At 51.8% G+C, this 18,392-nt stretch overlaps 1 protein-coding gene across 1 annotated transcript in view; it reads right to left on the bottom strand.

Moving 5' to 3' along the window:
- Positions 1-946: 946 nt before the first annotated feature.
- SLC6A6 (solute carrier family 6 member 6) overlaps positions 947-18,392 on the bottom strand; it is an 87,749-nt gene continuing 70,303 nt past the window's right edge. The window contains exons 10-15 of the mRNA XM_008951695.4: positions 18,020-18,132; positions 12,986-13,123; positions 11,761-11,863; positions 11,144-11,244; positions 8,481-8,651; positions 947-5,458 (exon numbers count right to left, since the gene is read on the bottom strand). Of these exons, the coding sequence (XP_008949943.2) occupies positions 5,318-5,458; positions 8,481-8,651; positions 11,144-11,244; positions 11,761-11,863; positions 12,986-13,123; positions 18,020-18,132 (767 nt within the window). The 3' untranslated portion in view covers positions 947-5,317. The remainder of the gene's footprint in view (positions 5,459-8,480; positions 8,652-11,143; positions 11,245-11,760; positions 11,864-12,985; positions 13,124-18,019; positions 18,133-18,392) is intronic.

The following is an 18,392-nucleotide window of genomic DNA, read 5'->3' as shown; positions in this document are numbered from 1 at the left end:
CTTGCTGGATCCTCCCAATAGCCTTTGGAGGTGGGCTCTATTCTTGTCCCATCATTACAGATGAGGAAACAGGCACAGAGAGGTTGAGTAACTTGCCCAAGGCCACACAGGTAGTAAGGGATGGAACCAGGGCTTGAACACAAGCCACATGGCCAGTACACATAGAAAGAGGGAGGGAGGGAGGCAGAGGCTGTCAGAAAGAGCCAGAAAATGGGGGTAGGGTGGTCTTCTATTCTAACATTGTCTATAAATGAGTTACTGAGAATTTTGTCTGGTTAGTTGGGCAAAGGGCTCAACTGACTCCCGAGTTTGTCCATCCCAAAGGGTGGGGGGCGCTGTTGGCAGGAAGGCTGCCCCAAACATGGACCTGTTCTGACCCCAGAGAGCCCCTAACTGGGTATTGATGAGCGCCTGCACCTGATGGTGGGGCAGTGGGAGAAGGGCAATCAGGTTTGCTCCTCCTCTACCCTTTCCCCCACTCCGCCACCTGCTTTCTGCACTTCTGGCAGGTCAGCCCAAGGCTAAAAAGGAGGGACTGAAAGCTGCAGCAGGTGAGCACCTAAGGCCAACAGCATCACCTCCAATCATCCTGGTGGCCTTGATGGGGACAATGGTTTATTCCAGATGGGGAAACTGAGGCTCAGGTGACTGCTGCCAGATCTCCCAGCCGTACAGGGCTGGGCATGTAGCAGGTAGAATCAGTAGAGCCAGTAGAGCCAAGAGCTCATGGGCCCGGGTGCGAATCCAGGTTCTTTCATGGACTTGCTGTGTACCCCTGAGTGAGCAAGCTGCTTCCTCTGTAAGCCTCCATGTGGGAACCTCTAACCTGGGAAAATACCTACCTTTGAGGAGCGTCCTGGGATTGGACAGGAAGCCCTTTATAAAATGTAAAGCGTTTGGCAAATGTTGAGGGGGAAATACTTCACCAGAACACAACCCACACATGTTGGATGTTAAAAAGGAAATGTTTATTTTCATGTTATAAGGTGATTACAAACTCCTCTAAAAAAAGCAAAGATGAATTTAAAATATTGATATACATATTTATCTAAAAAGCAAAAGAGAAAAAAACCCCTGCAAAATACAGGGAATCATATCATAAAACATTTATACACAAAAGCTTGTATACTGCAAGACTGAACTACACACCAAGGATCTTGTTCAAATACAAATGTTCCTCCTCAGAAAAGTCTCTTGTTGGTTGATTTTTTTTTATAAAAGTTTAAAATATCTTAAAAATATTTTGAAGTTTTAAAAAAATGTCCTGATGAGCCAGACATATTTCTGGAAGGAGGCAAGACCCACATTCTCAGCTTTCTCTTGTGCTAAATACAGAGTCACAGTTGCTAGGGATTGGGAGATTAATTGGGTAAAAAAAAAAAATGAAGCCAACATCTCAATTTGAAGTCAAATATATAACAGGATGCTCCATCCCTCGGAGAACACGCCAGAACATGTCTGTAGTGACACCCACAAGAGAACAATGAAAAAATGCTTCCTATTACAACAATATATATTCTGAGGGTCAGGGAGAGAAGGAAAGGGGGAGGGCTGCCCCCTGCTTTCTGGACTGCCCACCTCTACAAGTTTGGCTCTCTGGGTTTGTTTTGTTTAGTCTTGTGGTTTTGTACTTCGATTTTTGCACACAGTGGTATTTACCGTGTCTACACAGACAGCCTGGCCTGGGACCACATGGGTCTGAGGGAGGGATGGGACCTCAGGCCACCTTGAAGGATTTTCTCTTGGGTCCTTTCCTGGCTTGTGTCTGAATCTTGGGTGGGGTGGGCTGCGGGGAGCAGTTAGGTGCCTCTGCCTTTAGACTGGCTACCCAGAGCATTTCCCCAGGGAGAGGGGCTGTGCTGGGAGATGCTGGCTGGGTGGGGGACCAGTGTGGCGGTACCCGGGTGATACAAGAGTGCCCTGAAGTGGGCTGGAGGGGCCATGCTGTGCTCTCCCCTTGTGTTTCCCCACTGTCTTTGGGGGTATGCTGGGGATCCAGGGGGCAGTGAAGGAGCTGCACATGGCCCAGGGGTTATGCTGTCCTGGAAGGAGAGCATCCAAGGCCACTTCCTGCTGCCTGGAAACTCCCCGCAGAGCCTCGGGGTCAGTCTGGAGCCAGGGCGACTTCATCTAAATCCTGCCTAAGGATCTGGCACACCTCTGGCTTCTCTCCACCTCAGTTCCCTCTTTCACAAACAGGGGTCTCAATTCCTAGCTCACCAAGGGCTGCTGGGAGGAAGGAGGGCCCCATGCAGGGCTGGGGTGTGCAGGTGAGGCTGGAGTCACCCAGCTCACGGAGCCACAGCATGGGTCCAATTCTGCGAGGATGGTGGGAGTGTGGCTGCTGCTGCTCCCCTCATCCCTGAACATGGAGGGGAGTGCATTTCCTTTTCCATAAAGGCTTGTCTTTGGTTGTCAGGAAGACCTTGAGGATGTTGCTGGATGTAGCCCTGGTTATACACTCACCATTCCCTGAACCTACCTCGGAGAACCTGCAGCTAGAGCTGTTTCAAGAAAATCCATTCCTGGCTCACAGTGCCTCCCTGGGCCTCAGTTACCTCATTTACAACAAGGGCGTTGGGTTAGGGGACCCTGGAGGCCCTTCTCTCCCTGACCGTCAGGAAATCTCCTCTGCGGCCCTAGCATGGCCCATCTCAACGCAGTGTCTCCCACTTCTTCATCTTAAAAAATTGATTTAAAAAACCCCCTCGCTTCCTTTCCAGATCTGGCTGGCTGGGCTATGTGCGGGCATCAGCATTTCTGACCCATCCCAAGCAGAAAGCAGATGAAGGACTTTGCCCATTCTCTATAGACAGGTGGACCAGAGTCATGAGCTCTCATGGAAAGTTTCATTTATACGGAGACATGAAGGTTGAGCATTATTACACAGGTACTCGCAGAGCTATGCTCTGCACACAGAGCCAGGGCTGGCTGGGCGAGAGGGCTCTGATTGGAGACGGGTGCCTTGGGGAGAGTTGAGGAACGACTTGGGGAAGGTGGCTGGCCTTCCTTCCAGGCGGGGCCTGGGGACTTGGTCTGCATGTGTCCTTTGGTCTAGAATTTGGTCTGAGAGTCTTATAAGAAGAGGCCTTCCTCAGGCCATGTCCAGAATGTTGCAATTGGCCTACCAACCCAAACTACTGTGGCCTTTCACCCAGGGAGCCCCCGCTGGGGAGATGGAGACTGAAATGACCACAAATGCCCAGGTAGCCACTGCGTGCCAAGTCCCCTCTTCCCCACGTGCCACCTGCCCTCAATCATTGACAGTGGTTAGTTTACTAAAGTTATATAAGACAAAGGAAAACAGGTCACAATGCTACTCCATAAAATCAGGGAAAAAACAGTAAAATCAAATCAGACACAACGGCAACCATAAATACATAGAAAAACAGGAACAAGATAGAATCGTTGAGAGTTTGGAATAGGACTGGGTGTTGTTTGGCAGAGTAGATAGCTTTGGAAACAGTGAAATATGTATGCCTGCCAAAGATGGGGTTCAGAATTGCCCCTTGGGAGGGGGACACCAAAGGCGTACTCCTCCTCCCAAATTCAAGAAGGGGGTTTCCAGGGTTCCAAGAGCCCCTGCTGTGAAAATTCTGCGGTCTGCACCCCTCGAGGCAGTGACTGCCTTTGTGCGTGGTCATGTTTCGGTTTCATTTAGACTGAGCTTGGAAGTGACTGTTCAAATGGCACAGTTTAGGTCCAAATAGGGGCTGGGTGGGGGTGTGTCTGCCCTGGGGGTTTGAAAGGTATATAGTACCTTCTCTCCTGGTTCAGAGACAACCTCTGCTCCACATAAGGCCCTTGATCAAGCCAGTTCTGGGGGGCCAGGACCCTGACAATCCCAACCTTCTAGAAAACTCTCCTAGGCCTTCTCTTTTGGGTCCCCAGGTGGTAAATGTCTGTAAACCCAGGTATTGCAGGGGATTTGAAGTGAAGAGCTTTGTTATATCCTAGGTCAGCACCACGGGCTGCCCTTGTTCTGAACTGGGAGCACTTCCCCCAGTGGAGGATCCAGACTCAAAAGCTGTTCTTGGTGTGCCTTGCTAGGTGCCAGGGCAGCCCAGGGTGGCATCTTTAATGAGGGCTTGGCAGGAGTCTCCCAGGCTGAGAGTGGGGAGTGGGGAGATGAGGAAAGAAAGCACCTCTCCCCGACACCGGGCCCATCTGCATGCCTGGGGCCTATATCCTTTGGTCCACTCACCTCCCCACCGCTCCCCTAGTCCCTCAACAGGTATGTCATGCTTCATTCCTGCAGGCAACTTTAAGAGATGCTCAGATGTTGCTTGGGGAATGACCAGAACCTGCTATGACCCCATTCAAATGCAACAGACTCATCTGAGCCCTGAGACCCCAGCTCCTGCCGGGAGAGCCTCTGCTCCTTCTCTGCCTGGAATGCCCCAGGAAGGACTGTGGCCTCCTGTGCCTTTGCCACCTCTTGCGAGGCTGAGTTGTGAGCCTCATTCCTGCCAGCCTTCTTGGATCTCTAGCAGCTCCCTCTCTGGCCAGTGGTTCTGACGGTCTACTGACTATCCACTCACCATCTCAAAATTAAAAGTGGGATTTTGCTTCTGGTATAAGTTTCTACTGCTCTTAGATTCAGACTTCTGCTATAGGGCCTCCTCATTCAGCTTCAGCCAGTCTCCTTTATGTGAAGGGTTGGTTCATTCCTTTGGCATCTCTCTTCTTCACTAAGCCAAGTTTAATGAGGTATCTCCTCACAGCCCTCCTTTCTTCCCCCTGGGTCTGCCAGCCAATGGGTCCTCTCTCCTGCTATTTCTTCCATCTGAACCAGGATTTGGAAGGTATACCACCTTAAGATGGGTGTAGAGTCCCAGGAAAATTCCATCCTGCGTTTACTGGACAGAACTTTCTGCCAGCTACACAGCACCGAAGAATTGCTTTTGAAAATGAGATCTATTGCTGGCAAGAAGATCAATTCAAGTGGTAAAAGTATATGACAATCTCTAAGTGTATATATACTTATATGTAAAAAAAAATACAAAGAAAAATTTACCAAATTCCCATAAAATACATCTAATTCAGTATGAAAGCTCTGCCTCTCCACGGACATCTTCCCGTGGGTTTTCTTTTTGTACAAAATATCCCCCAAATCAAAACAAAACACACACACACGATACACACACACACACACACACACACACGCACACATACCCACAATTACATTTTCTGTGACAATTACCAAAAAAAAAAAAAAAATCCTAGTGCAAATATAAAGCTCTGTAAACCTGGTCCTATGAGAATCTAATGTTAGTAAACAGCAGGAAAGCCGCCGGCCCCGTCGACCCGAGAGAGCTCACATCATGGTCTCCACAATGATGTGGGTCGGTTTCACGAGAGCGCCGTTCATGACGGTGCGAGAGTTGTAAGGTGTGGCTCCCTCGCGCTCCACAGCCCAGCGGTTGGGTTCCCTTGGGGTCAGCAGGTACTTGACTCTCTGGAGAAGGATGACAGGAGTGAGGGGAAACGTCAGGCGGCCTGGTCTCCCCTTCGCCAGGGCCATCTGCCTCCTCCTGAATTGGCTCATGTGCTGTTTGGTCTTTGGTAAACTCACACCCTCTCTGATCTCCTGTTTTTGTCCTTTTTGGAAATAATGGAATTGAACTAAAGCGCTCCTAAGGTCCCGCTAGGCCCTGACTCAAGGCGGAATTCCTGTTGGTGGTTTCCTTCCTTGGCCAAACCCCTGCTTACGTTCCTACAGGGACGGGGGACTCAACCTTCATGTGCTTTTTTTCTTCTATGGAACTAAAATATGCCTCCCTGTGATTCTCTCCCCCTGATTTCTCTGCCTTGCAAAGCAGCAGTTGAGTTCCTCTCATTTGTATGCCCTGAGTTGGACAACTGTCTGCAGCCTCCATGGCTCCCACCTTCCCCAAGGAGAAACTCCAAACTCCTCAGCCTCCCATAAGCTACACTTCCTGCCTTCTTGCAGAGACAGGTCTTCCCTAGCTTCCTGAAGGCATCCAGTCCTCCCAGCAGGGTTTACATCTTAAGGGCTTGGAGAACCTTGCTCGCATTTGAGCTGCCCTTCCAAGAGATAGGAGCTGCATGGGAATTCTAGATCACTCCTGAGCAGGGTGAGTTTTGTCCTCACAGTTGGTTGAGTGTCCCTCTCCAAGGATACCCAGAAAATCCATGTCAGAACTGGGACTCAACCAGACTTCCACTCCCCAGTCCACCTCTTGCCAAGTGTCAACTCAGAGACTTGAATAGGCCAGCAGTTGAAAGACAAACAAACAAAACAACAAGCTCTCTTTCTAGGCATTTATATTCAACTTAGGTATGTTACAAATTTTTAAAAGCTGCTTATTAAAAGCTACAGTATTTCATTTAAAAACCCAGTTTTCGGTAATCCCAGCACTTTGGGAAGCAGGAGGATCGCTCAAGGTCAGGATTTAAAGGCAGTCTGGGCAACAAAGTGAGACCCTAACTCTTAAAAAAAAAATTAAAAATTAGCCAGGCATGGTGGTACGTGCCTGTAGTCCAAGTTACTCGGGAGGCTGAGGAAAGAGGATTGCTTGAGCCCAGGAATTTGAGGCTGTGATTGAGCCACTGCACTCCAGCCTGGGCAAAGGAGCAAGACCCTGTCTCTATTTTTTTTGTTTTTAAATCCAGTTTTCCATCTTTTCTTGAAAAGCTGCAAGATCTGGCAACTCCGGGCCCAGGTCCCCTCCTTGTAGCACCTTCTCCAGTTTGCTCCCAGCCCTACCCCCATGACTTCCCTCACCTGAGCCACCTGCCAGCTCTCCCTCCATCACTTTGCCTCTCCACATCCATACAATGGGCTGTGCCTGGGAGGGCGGAGGAGAGTCAAACCCCCAGGCAGCCACTTGGGGCTCTGCCTACACAGGAGGCTCAGGCAGAGCTGGAACCACCCTGGGACAGAGATCTGGGTTTGCCAGAACCTGGCTCAGAGAGAAGCTCATGGCTGGGAGGACACCTTGATGACTTGTGCAGGTGGGAGCCCCTGAGGGGCACATAAAGAAAGATAGACAGATGGTGGCTCAACTGCCTTCAGAGGGGCCTTTGGTGAAGTCAGATTGGCACAGGAGGACGGGGTACCAGTGTGGGGTGAAGCCTGCCCTCACCCACTCCCCCACCTCTTTCCCCCATGCCAACCCCACTCCACCCAAACTTCTAAATGTGGGCTGGACCAATATTTTAAAATGAGGCTTTGAAGGACACCAAGTTAGTGATCTGTTGGGTGTCCCCCCGAACCAATGGTATGTAATTGCTTTGGGCACTCACCAATCAGAGCAGAGACCCCTAGACCAATGAGAACCTTTAGAGACCCCTTGCTGTGCCCTAATGAACCCTTTGGCTTCTGGACAGTAAGGACATTCTGGAAATTCTGGTTGGGTTGGCCTGGAGTATTGTGGGGTCACCTGGAGGGCTCGGGACAGTCACTGTTCCCTGTCTGTCCCCAGGCCCAGTATTTCAGTCTGTTAACAGCTCATAGGGCCATTTAGCGTTCTGGCTAAAGACTGGTTGGGGTCCTGCCCTCTGTCCTCTGAAAAAATAGAATGGGTCAAAAGCTCCAGAATAACCCCAGGGGCCTCCCCAGTTTCAAGGATTTCCTCCTGCCCTGCCAGCTTCCTCAGTCTCCCCTCCCTCCCCTGCCACTAGCACCACCTCCAGGCCATTCCCCTGCCCAGGAGGAAACAGGACCCAGCCCAGCAGGGAGCCAGGGCCCCAGGACATCCTGGCTCCAGATTTTTAAAAGAGAATAACAATAAAAACAGCCCAGAACAAAACAGTGCACTCTTGGAGCCAGCCCAAGCTCAAAAGGTTAAGGGAGATTCTGAGAAAAGAATTTCTTGGAAAGAGTCGGGCCTTTGCCAGGGCCTGGGATCTCCAGGGCTGTTGGAGGAATTTCTGAGAGGAGGCTGAAGGTAGGTGGGGCCAGGGGAGGCCCCAGCAGGCACAGAGGCAGAGGTCTGGCTGCCGCCACAGATCCGGAGAAGACCCTAGCATGGGCTGGGATGATCCTAAATTTGGCTCCTCAATAAGAGAAGGCATCTGGGTGGGGCTCAGGCTTCCTCCCTAGGCTCCTGGCTTTGTCCCACCGCTTCAGGAACATGGCCCCACTGGTCCCAGGATAAAGCCCCAGCTCTTAGCTTGGCATCCAAAGCTACAGTCACCTCTCCAGCCTCACTGCCCACCCCAACCCTGCCAACACCAGGAACACCTTCCCTCTCACACTGTCCATCTGGCAAGTTCCTCCTCACCCCACAGCCCGGCTTCCAATGTCTCCATAAAGCCTTCTCCCATGTGAACTGTACTTGCTTCCCATTTTCCCACAACGCACTCTCCTGCCCATAAGCTGAACCACTGGATGGGTGAGGGAGCTATGGCTCAGAGAGGGCAGGTGACTTGCCTGGGATCACGCAGCAAACTGACAACAATCACCTTTGGCCTCGCGTCTCCCACCTCCCCTGGCCCTGGGCCCAAGCACTTACCACAAGGAACGGCCCCTCAGTCTGGCAGAGGCGGATGACGATGACCAAGGGAACACAGAGCATGGAGGAAAGGGCCAGGCTCCAGCCCAGCCCAATGGCCCAGTTGGGGTACACGTATGTTTTGTTGTAGGTCAGGGGTACATACTTGACGAGCGAGAAGATGAAACATCCCTGCGGAGAGATGGGGGCAGTCAGGAGAGGGGTCCTGGGCATCGGGGAGTGGGGGGCTTCTGGGACTAGGACTGGCCTCAACCCGAGGGAAGGGTCTCTCTCCTTGGGAAAGGACTGGCTCAGAACTCACACCCCTCTCTGCTGCCATAAGGATCCCCCCCGCCACCCCCGGTAAAAACACAGTAAGTCGTTTCCCTGCTCAAAACCCTTCTGTGGCTCCCAGTGCCAGCAGATGCAGCCCAAACTCCTCGGTGCGGCCGGGAGTGTCAGCAGAAGCTGTACCCCTTCCTCCCTCATCTGCCTCAGCTCTCCCTCCGTGTCCACACTCCAGCCACCCTGAAGAATTCCTTCTAGCTCCTCTGTCACTGAACTCTGGGTCTTGGCATGGGCTGTTTCCTCTGCCTGGCCCTCTTTCCCCCACATCTTCTTCTCATCCTAACTTGGCTCCACTGGGCCTGCCTTACTTGCCCAGGCACCACCCATACCTCTCCTTCCAGAAAGCGAGTGGTTGTAACCATCTCTTGGGCACACGTGTTCTGCCAGACTGTGAGTCTGAGAGTAGGAATGTGTGTGTCTTGTCCTATTTCTTTAACACCCAGTGCAGCTCCAGGTACATATAACAAGTGCACCATAAGTGCTAGCAGCGTAGATGAAAGCCTTTCTTCCCCCACTGCCACCCTCCATCTCTATCTCTGAGCCACCAGCAGCAGGGGCCTGGGCACCTGGGCCTTGCCCTGTTCGGTGTCCACAGCCCAGCCCTGGGTCCATGCTAATGGCTAGTGGCCATCAGCATGCATGAATGGTGGGGTGGGGTCAGCCCTGTGCCTCTCAAGGGAGCAAAGCCCACCTTTCCCTGTGAGAAGAGCACCTAAGGCTGGCTGGGGGCTCCCGGGGCCTCTGCTTCTAGTCAGAATGACAGCATCTCTGAGGAGGGCCCAGGGTGGCCTCGGATTGTTCCATAATGTGAAAATGGCCTAACTCTTCAACACCTAGTAACTGGGATTTGACAGGAAGATGCATCTTTCTAAAGCAGAGTCGGTGATGGGCAAGGGAGAGCACTAGCCTGCAGGCATCTTTTACTGGGCACCAACTGCACGTCTGGCCCTGCTGTTGTTCCCGTCCCTACGTGTAGGGCTGTGGCTCAGATGAGTGAGTCCCAAGAGATGCTGCCCTGGGCCCTCCCAAGCAGGAGGAGCTTGCAGCCAGTGCCTGCCTGTTTCCCATTCCTCTCCATGAGGGTGACCTCATCTCACCACCTGGGAATGCAGCCTAACTCTGACGTATCCAGCTCCTCGGGGAGAGAGATAAGGAAACCGAGGGTCAGAGTGGTGAGAAGAGCTGCCCACAAGCAAACATTAAACCAGGATGAGAACACAGGTGGGCCAACTAAACTCATCTCCAACGATAAACTCGCCAATTGTTGTGGTTACTGGCTCTTACCATTACTTATTTCTGTGGGAGAAAGTCTGCACTTCAGAGGAAAGGGCTTCATATGCATATTAAATAACAGTAACAGTCTAAGGTCGTCAGCTGCCACCGGGGTCCTCCTTCACAGTCTCCTGGTTTTACAAGTGGGGAAACTGAGGTTCACAGAGGGAAGTGACTTGCTTGAGGTCATACCATGAGTTAACAGCAACATTGACTTAGTCTGGCCTGACAGCAGGTCACGGAGGGGAGGGCCTATTTGTCCTCAGCACCTGTCTCCTAAATCCAAGGAATATTGGGCCATTCGTGCTCCCCATAGTGGAGCCGTGAATGGCAGGATGGATGTGGTCTCCCTGGCAATAAGCTCCAATGATCACAAGTGATTGCAAACCCTGACGGCTTTGCCATGGAGAATTCCACTCACTGGCACCTTGGAGTGGGACCATGAAGCAGACTGCATGGGCAGGTGCCAAGGCCAACTCCAACATGGTGGGCGAGAGCATCCTCATGGGAAGAACAACGTGACACACTGATACCCTTGGGCCTGGGCGAGTCTAAAGCTTCCCTATCCTTGGGAGAACCCAGGACTTCCCCTCTCTAAGCTACTACCCCCACCTCTCCATGGAAACACCCCATTTCCAATGTCTATGACCTCTCTACTAGATATCCCAAAGGCCCCTCTACTTCCCCAGTGACCCAAACAGAGCTCATGCACTTTGGAAGGTTTGGAGAAAGAATGTGCTTTCAATTCTGGATCCCCTGGATTTCTCAACATGCTCCAGATATACCCTCTTCTTTTAGGATGTCTTGGCCCCGCACAGGCTGGCTCCTCTGCCAGAAATGCCCTTCTTGTTTTCTACTCCTGACAAATTCCTACTTATCCTTCAAAACTCAACTCAAGCTAACTCCCTGGAGCAGCCTTCCTCCCCTCTCCCAGGCAGCGCTGAAGCTGGGTTTATTATAAGCCCACGCTGAACAGATGCTGCATGAAAGATGGTTTAGCGGGTGAAAATGTCAAGCCCCAGGGAGAAGAGGCCACCAGCCAGAGCCACAGAAATGGAACTCACAACACAGAGAACTGGAGTGATCACAGCCCAGCTGTACTTCATCCAGGGCCCGGGCCGATAGCCAATCATGTCCTCAATACCATCATAAAGGTTATCACCTCCTGCAAGAGACAGAGGGGGACATTTTCTGACACAGCGTTCAAGGCCAGCAGCAGCTCAGGGGCCATGAGTGGGGTCTCTGGGACCTGATCCAGGCCTCTGCATCTCCACACCATGGATATACAAGTGTGGCAAAAACAGACATTTACATGAAATTCAAATATAACTCTGCATCTTGTATTTTTCTGGCAATCTGAGGCACACTCCAAACCCTAGGTGTGCAATCTTAGGCACAGCCCAAACTCAAACCCAAGGCCTCAAGGAGATAAAAAAGGAGTATTCCAGGTCCTGCACAACCAAGTTCTGAATCTGTGAAAACATCCAGTCACACCTCACACCTTTAGCACCAGGAGGATCTTCAGTGTGGCTACAGTGAGATTATTTGTGTAGTCTAGGTAGGGAGGGCCTACTGTTCAACTCAAATTGAATTCCTGTTAGTATTCTCTGCTTCTGAAGCTTCTAAGTAGAGAAGCCCAAAGGAGAACCTTGAGAAAGGACATGAAAAAATCTGTACTCACCATATATCCAGGCAATAACAAAACATTCAAAGAATGCAACCCACAAAAGGCATACACCGCTAGCTGCATAGTAGTCAAAGAGCTGAAACACATACATGCCACCCTGTGAAGAAAAAAACCACAGAAGGTCGATTTCCTACCTGGTCTCCAATTTCTTTCATATACAAAGAGCTCTGGCATATCAATAAGATAAAAAAACCCAAGAGAAAAATGGGCAAAGACTCTGATGACCAGATAAATATACAAAAAGATGCTCAACTTCATGTTTGACAAATGTAATTAAAAACACACATACAGATAAATGAAAGCAAAATGATGGGTCCACGGGAGCCTGCTTCCCAAGGAGGTGCTTCACACCAAGTGCAGCTGACAGAGAAGACTCCAGGGTCACCCAGCTGCTCAGTGAGTGGCCCTAAAATCTGACTTCCAGGGTAGGGGTTCTTACAAATACCTCCAGAAAAACACTTTTACTTCTGGTAAGGAAAAATGGTGAAGTGAAGCCCTGAATTGGGTTTTCGGAGAACTGTTAAATGGGACCCGTTCCTGGGGAACAGGGGAGGTGGTGGGGGGGGGCATGCAGGAGAGAGCGTGCCCTGGCTTTGATGCTAGGCTTCCATTCTTAGTACAATCTTTATCTCATCTGGCTTGCCTCTTGCTAGACACGTCTTAGACGTTCCTGTTCCCTTCTGCTCTTTGCTTCCCTTGTCTGCATCTGAAATCGCCCCTCCTCCTGGCCCCTGCTCACCCTCTGAATAGTGTATGTGCCCCCTATCAACCCATACCCACCAGGACTCGGTCCTGTGGCAGGTGACCTGCAAGGTGGTGCACCTCTACGTGGTGCTGTGGTATTTCCTGGGAGGCCTGCGTTTACCCTTGAGAATGTCTCCACCCCACCCCCAGGCCTGAGAAGGGCACATGGTCAGGGGTGAACAGAGTTGTTGTGAAATGGATTTCGGCTGAAGATCCTCTTCGCGGGACAGAGGGCAGCGGGTGGTCACAGTGTTGCCACAGCAACAGGCAAAATAATTGGGTAGTTTGGGTCAGCTGTGGGCTCCTGAGCCCCCTCGTGCTGCCCCCAGTGTTGGTCCAAGCAGGACCCCTGAATTGGGTGGGGCTGGGAGATGAAGCCCCTGCCTGGCCCTCTCACCCAGCTGCTGCCTCCACTATGGCCTTGAGGAGGGCACTGGAGCACCAAGCCTGAAACACAGCTGAGAGAGCCACCTACCTCCGTCACCATCGTCAGCCCCAGCAGGTAGCTGATGCTACACACGAAGGCGATGAAGATTTCCCGACGATAACCCTTCCTTAGGAAGGATGGGTAAAGATCAACCAAAGATGTGATCTGTCCTTCGACTTCAACAAACTGAGGAGGGGAAGAGAGAGAGCTGGTGAGCGGCTGACGCTCAGGCCACCCTTGCCTGCTGCTCGGAGGGAAGGGCCGAGGAACACACAATGCAGGAGCAGATGTGACCATCCTTGTGTCCAGAATTGGCCTGTGAGATCAAGTCCAAGTGTGGAAGCCTGGCCTCCCTGACTGTGCCTGGGGAGTCCCGCCTGCCACTCCTTGGAGTCAGACAATGCAACATTCAGTGGTCCACACCGAGCTGGCCAAATATTCCACACCTCTGCATCTTCTCTTAGGCTGTTCCTGCCACCAGAATGCCTTTCCCCATCCTCCAAAGCTGAGCTTGAGAACAACTGCGCCTCTGAAGCCAACGCTGACCCTCTGTCCTGGCACATTCAGGGGCATGTATGTGTTGCCATGACAACCTCCCTCACTGATCTCCATCCTTATGGAAGATAAGGGTGGTATCACATTCACTTTTGGGTCTCGAATGCCGAGCCCTGCCAGACACATTGGCTGCTCAGCAAATGTGATGAATGGGTGGACCTTAGCACCAACTTGCTTGGCAGGTCAGGGGAAGTCTGAGCCTCAGTTTCCCCATCAGTGGAATGGCAGGCAGTTCAGGTCAGATTCACACAGTGGCTTTCAATCCTCTGGGGATCACAAGCCCATGAGAGGACTTTGCATGTGCGCACACATGCTGTGTAACCACCTGCTGCCTGGGACTCCAGGAACCCATCCCTGGGCTCCCAAAGGAAAAGAAGCTGGTTGGAAAAGGCCCCTCTGTAGGTAACATTTCAGGGGAATTCTCAGTCTTTCTAAACCTTTCCATCTCGTGCCTAACCATTTATCTTGGGGGTTGTTCCACATCATTACACAGAAAGCTGCCTCATTTTTTAATTGATAAAACTCCACCCTGTGGGTAGGCATCGCCATTGATCTAATGCCCAGCTGATGGTCTCCAGACTCGGCTCTTCCTCTCCTCCTGTGTGCAGGCATCTGTGCATGTAGCACAGTCTTAAAAGAGAAGCTTTGGGGTTAAAGAGCACACGCAGCACTTTAAATTTGGATGGCTACACCCAAACTTCCCTGCCAACCAACACACCCTCCAAGGCCTATCTGATTCCTTCAAAAGTTGAAGAGCTTATTCAACCTGGACCCAGATGTCCTTTCCTCTGAACGAGGCTTTTGGGAAGGACGTTTCCCCAGCATTCCTACCAGAGAAATCTAACCCCTTCCTCCTTTGGGACACATTGCAGGAAAATCCAGGGAAGGAACACAAACGAGGAGAAATCCCTTTCATGTGCTGACAAGGGCTGGAGAGATGAGACTGCCACCAGGAATAAGGGAAAAGACGAGCAGGAGGCTCTCAAGAGGGATCCAAGAGAAGAGGCTGCTTTTTTGACCTCTGACTCATGTGTCTGCCGAAGGGGTTTTGAACCTAAATTGCCACTGAATTATAGCAAACCTGCAGCTCAAACACTTAAGCTTCAAAAGGAGCTAAAAACAAAGGTTCTTTCCTTTTTTGAGATGGGGAAATTAAAGACAGGAAGGTCAGTGTCGCTGTGAATCAGGGCCAAGACCAGCACAAACCCCCATTTCTCAGTTCCTGGCGCTTCCGGAGAACACTGCCCTTCTCCACCAGCCTCTTCAGCCCTCCCTTGCTTAACAGCTGTGTGATTGGCTTCTCCGAGCCTCACTTGCCTCTCCGTGAAATGGGAGGATCTTGCCCACTTGGCAGGGATGTTGAGAAAGATTTGAAATTATTAGAGTAAATCTGCAAGTGGGAGATAACTGTTAACCCATGTCAGCGGGCTGGGCGAGCTCTTTGGGTGCAGGAGGAGTGGGTTCCAACTCTCATCTCCTCTCATAACTTGTTAAAAAAACCATGTCCCGGCTGGGTGCAGTGGCTCACGTCTGTAATTCCAGCACTTTGGGAGGCCAAGGCAGGCAGATCACCTGAGGTCAGGAGTTCGAGACCAGCCTGGCCAACATGACAAAACTCTGTTTCTACAAAAAAAAAAAAAAAAAAAATTAGCCAGGTATGGTGGCACATGCCTGTAATCCCAGCTACTTGGAAGGCTGAGGCAGGAGAATCACTTGAACCCAGGAGGCAGAGGTTGCAGTGGGCCAAGGCTGCGCCACTGCACTCTAACCTGGGCGACAGAGCAAGGCTCTGTCTCAAAACAAACAAAAAACCATGTCCCTCTTGGGTAGCCTGGATGGCAACAGGCATCTGCCTCCACATGGCTGACTCCTCTACCCTGTCTCACCAAGAAAGGCGCAGCAGTATGATGGCTCTTAGGCCAGACGGACTGTTCCCGCCAATGGTAGGAACCCCTGATGAGTCAGGGTGACACCCCCTGCTCCCTTGCCCAGGACGGAATAACATCAGCGGGAGGCCTCTGCCTCTGGGCTGTAGATCTCCATACTTCCAACAGGAGGAAGTTATTTTGGGGGAATTCAAGGGGAAGGCCAATTGGGACAAACTAGCAGGTAAGAGATGGTTTCTGCAGACAGGCAGACCTGGCATCAAGCCCTTAACTAGCTGTGTGGAGCCTTGGCTAAGTTCTTGGTCTCTCTAAGTCTCAGTTTCCTCAGCTATAAGAAGGGTAAAAATAGTACCCAGGCATCGCAACACTGCAGCTTAAGGAGTTCATGTACAAAAAGCCAGGTGCAGGGCCGGCAGGAGGGCAAACTGGGGAGTTAGGAGTCAGTGTTGAATGGGGACAGAGGTTCCATTTGGGAAGAGGAAAAAGTTCTGGAGACGGATGGTGGTGATGGCCGCGCAATGTCTGAAGGTACTAATGCCACTGAACTGTGCACTTAAACCTGGTTTAGATGGTAAATGTGGATCACCCCAAACACACGCATACACAGAAGCCTGCCATGAGGACCGGCACCCAGGGAACACCTCTTACGGCAGAGGGCTCTGATCCTGTCACAGTGCTGGCAGTGGGTGAGGCACACTGCTGGCATCTGCAAAACCTTCCCCATTTCCCCAAGTTCACAAAGCAAAGAGATGCAAAAGAGGAAGCCCCACCTGTGCCATCAGATTCCCATCCTGGTTCCCTGGGACATGGGGCCTGGGAGACCAGTGACTTAGGTTCGATTTCTACCCTTGTCCCTGGCAGGTCATCTAACTGCTCTGAGCCTTGAGTTCCTCGCTCTGCAAAGTAGGAGGAGTGGCTGTGAGAGCCCACCAGATTCTCTCCGTGTGCCACTGACACGGGGCCTCCCTGAGAGATGCGTGTCCTCCACCAGGCCCCACTTCCTGGGGAGAAAATCTAATGAGTGACCACCTCCACCTGCTCAGGGAGCCGTTTCCAAAGCCCAAGTGGCCTATTTTGGGCCCATGAAGATGTCATGCCTTGTCATTTATTAACCTCTGTTTTTGTTTTTTTCTTTCACTTAGAGCTCTGGAAGAAGTTATAAAAGCCATTTGCTTGGGGCCTCTGAAGGCCAAACTCATTAACTAGGAATGATTAATGGAGTCCTCCTGCTTGTTTATTCAGCTCAAGTCTATCAACAACTGCAGAAGTATTTTGTTTTCCGTCTCCCTGATGTTTTCGTTCTGTCTTCTCTGCTAATCCTGCCCCCTTCTCTGCCAAATCCCCTGCTCTGCTCTTGACCTTGCTGGCTGGCCGCCTCCTCTCTCTGGACTCACCCTCCTCTGCTTGACCTTCAGAGACTTTTCCCCTACCAGGTTCTGGGGACCCACTTGGGACAATGACTCTGAAGACTTTGGCCCCCGGGGAGGGGGACAAAGGGCTCTCCCACCCTGGCTGCAAGCTCCAACCTCTCAGGGGGTCTCAGTTGCTCAAAGGCTTCCCAAGAGGCATTCAGACCTCCAGACCCAGACTACACAGTCTACATCCTACCTGCTTCTCAGTGGCCCACCTGCATGGCGCTGCCTGAGGGGCTCATGCTGGGCTGGGGACACTACCAGCCTGTCCCACACGCCATAAATCCCTACTCCTGGAGTCATGCCTGTGCTCTGAACTGTTGTTTCAACAAGACCCTGTCAAAAATACACCTATTTCCAGGGAAAGGGGCCCAGGAGCTCAAGTGAATTGTCCTCCGAGCACTGCTGACTACCCCACACTAGGCACTGGCTACTCTACAGCCAGATGCAGCCACTCATCGGCTCTCACTGGCATTCCCTGGCCATGAGTCACCTTCTAGTGGAGGCCTGAGCCCTGAAGGGGTGGGATGCGGGGTTTAGAAGTGCAGGAAAGAACCTCAGTGGAGACAAGAGTCCTGCCTTGGGAGGGGAGAAGCCAGGACAGCCAGAGGTCAGGGCGGGTTTGAGCGAGGCTCCCGGCCTGTGCGGTGTAGAAAGCACGGGAGGGAGCCAATGCCCAGCCCCTCGCACGCTCCAGGGAGCACAGAATCCTGAGTGTGGCGTAGGCTTCTCCTGGGCACTTGCAACTGATTACGATGGCCCAGACAATGATCAGCTCACACAGAAATGTGGGTCCCTTCTCCGAATCGCCCATCTGCCATGTCCTCCTGTGCCCTGCCGACACTCCACTGGAGCACATCATGACTTATTGAGTCATGACCTCCAATTCGTCATTTGTGGCTTGACTGTAACCACAAGCCCTGGTTGTCCCTGTCATAACCCACCCACTCCGAGAACCTCTGGATGCCCCTCTGCTAGCAGACAATGTGCCATGCCACGTCTTGTTTGCACTCCATTAGGCTAAATAATTATCTTGTTCAAATGCACTTTCTGGGGACACAGAGCTTTTTCTATTCCTGGTGTCCTGGAGGAACCCTCACAGCTGAAGCACTGGAAGTCTGACTGGAGGGGGGAAGGGGGTTGACCACCTCCCAGGTGGGATAAGGAGGCTTTCCCAGAGTCAGGTTCCCCACAGGGGCAGTCGCCCCAGGGCTATCCCTTATACGCACCTGGCTATCCAGTCCAAGCAAGAGAAGCATAATAAAAAAAAGAATGGACCAAAACGTGGGCAGCGGCATCATTGTCACAGCTTTTGGGTAGGCAATGAAGGCCAGGCCAGGACCTAGAAAGGAAAGAAAACGGGGAGGGGCACAGGGGAGGAGACATCAGCCACCAAGCCACTGGGAACCCTGGGCTCACACAAAGACACTCAGACCCAAATACAGCAGGGAGCCAGGTCTGAACTCTGGCCTGGGGAAAGAGACCAGGCCTGTCTCGCTTTTGGGTGGGACACGCTGGGGCTCAGGAGGGGCCCGGTTTTAGCATCTGTCTCCTACACAGCACACGTGGCCTCCTCACACACCAGCATCCATCGGGGCGTGG

The sequence above is a fragment of the Pan paniscus genome, chromosome 2 (assembly GCF_029289425.2).
Source record: "Pan paniscus chromosome 2, NHGRI_mPanPan1-v2.0_pri, whole genome shotgun sequence".
In the NCBI taxonomy this organism is placed as follows: domain Eukaryota; kingdom Metazoa; phylum Chordata; class Mammalia; order Primates; family Hominidae; genus Pan; species Pan paniscus.
Note: the sequence above shows the minus strand (reverse complement) of the source record. Positions and strands in the feature narration are given on the sequence as shown.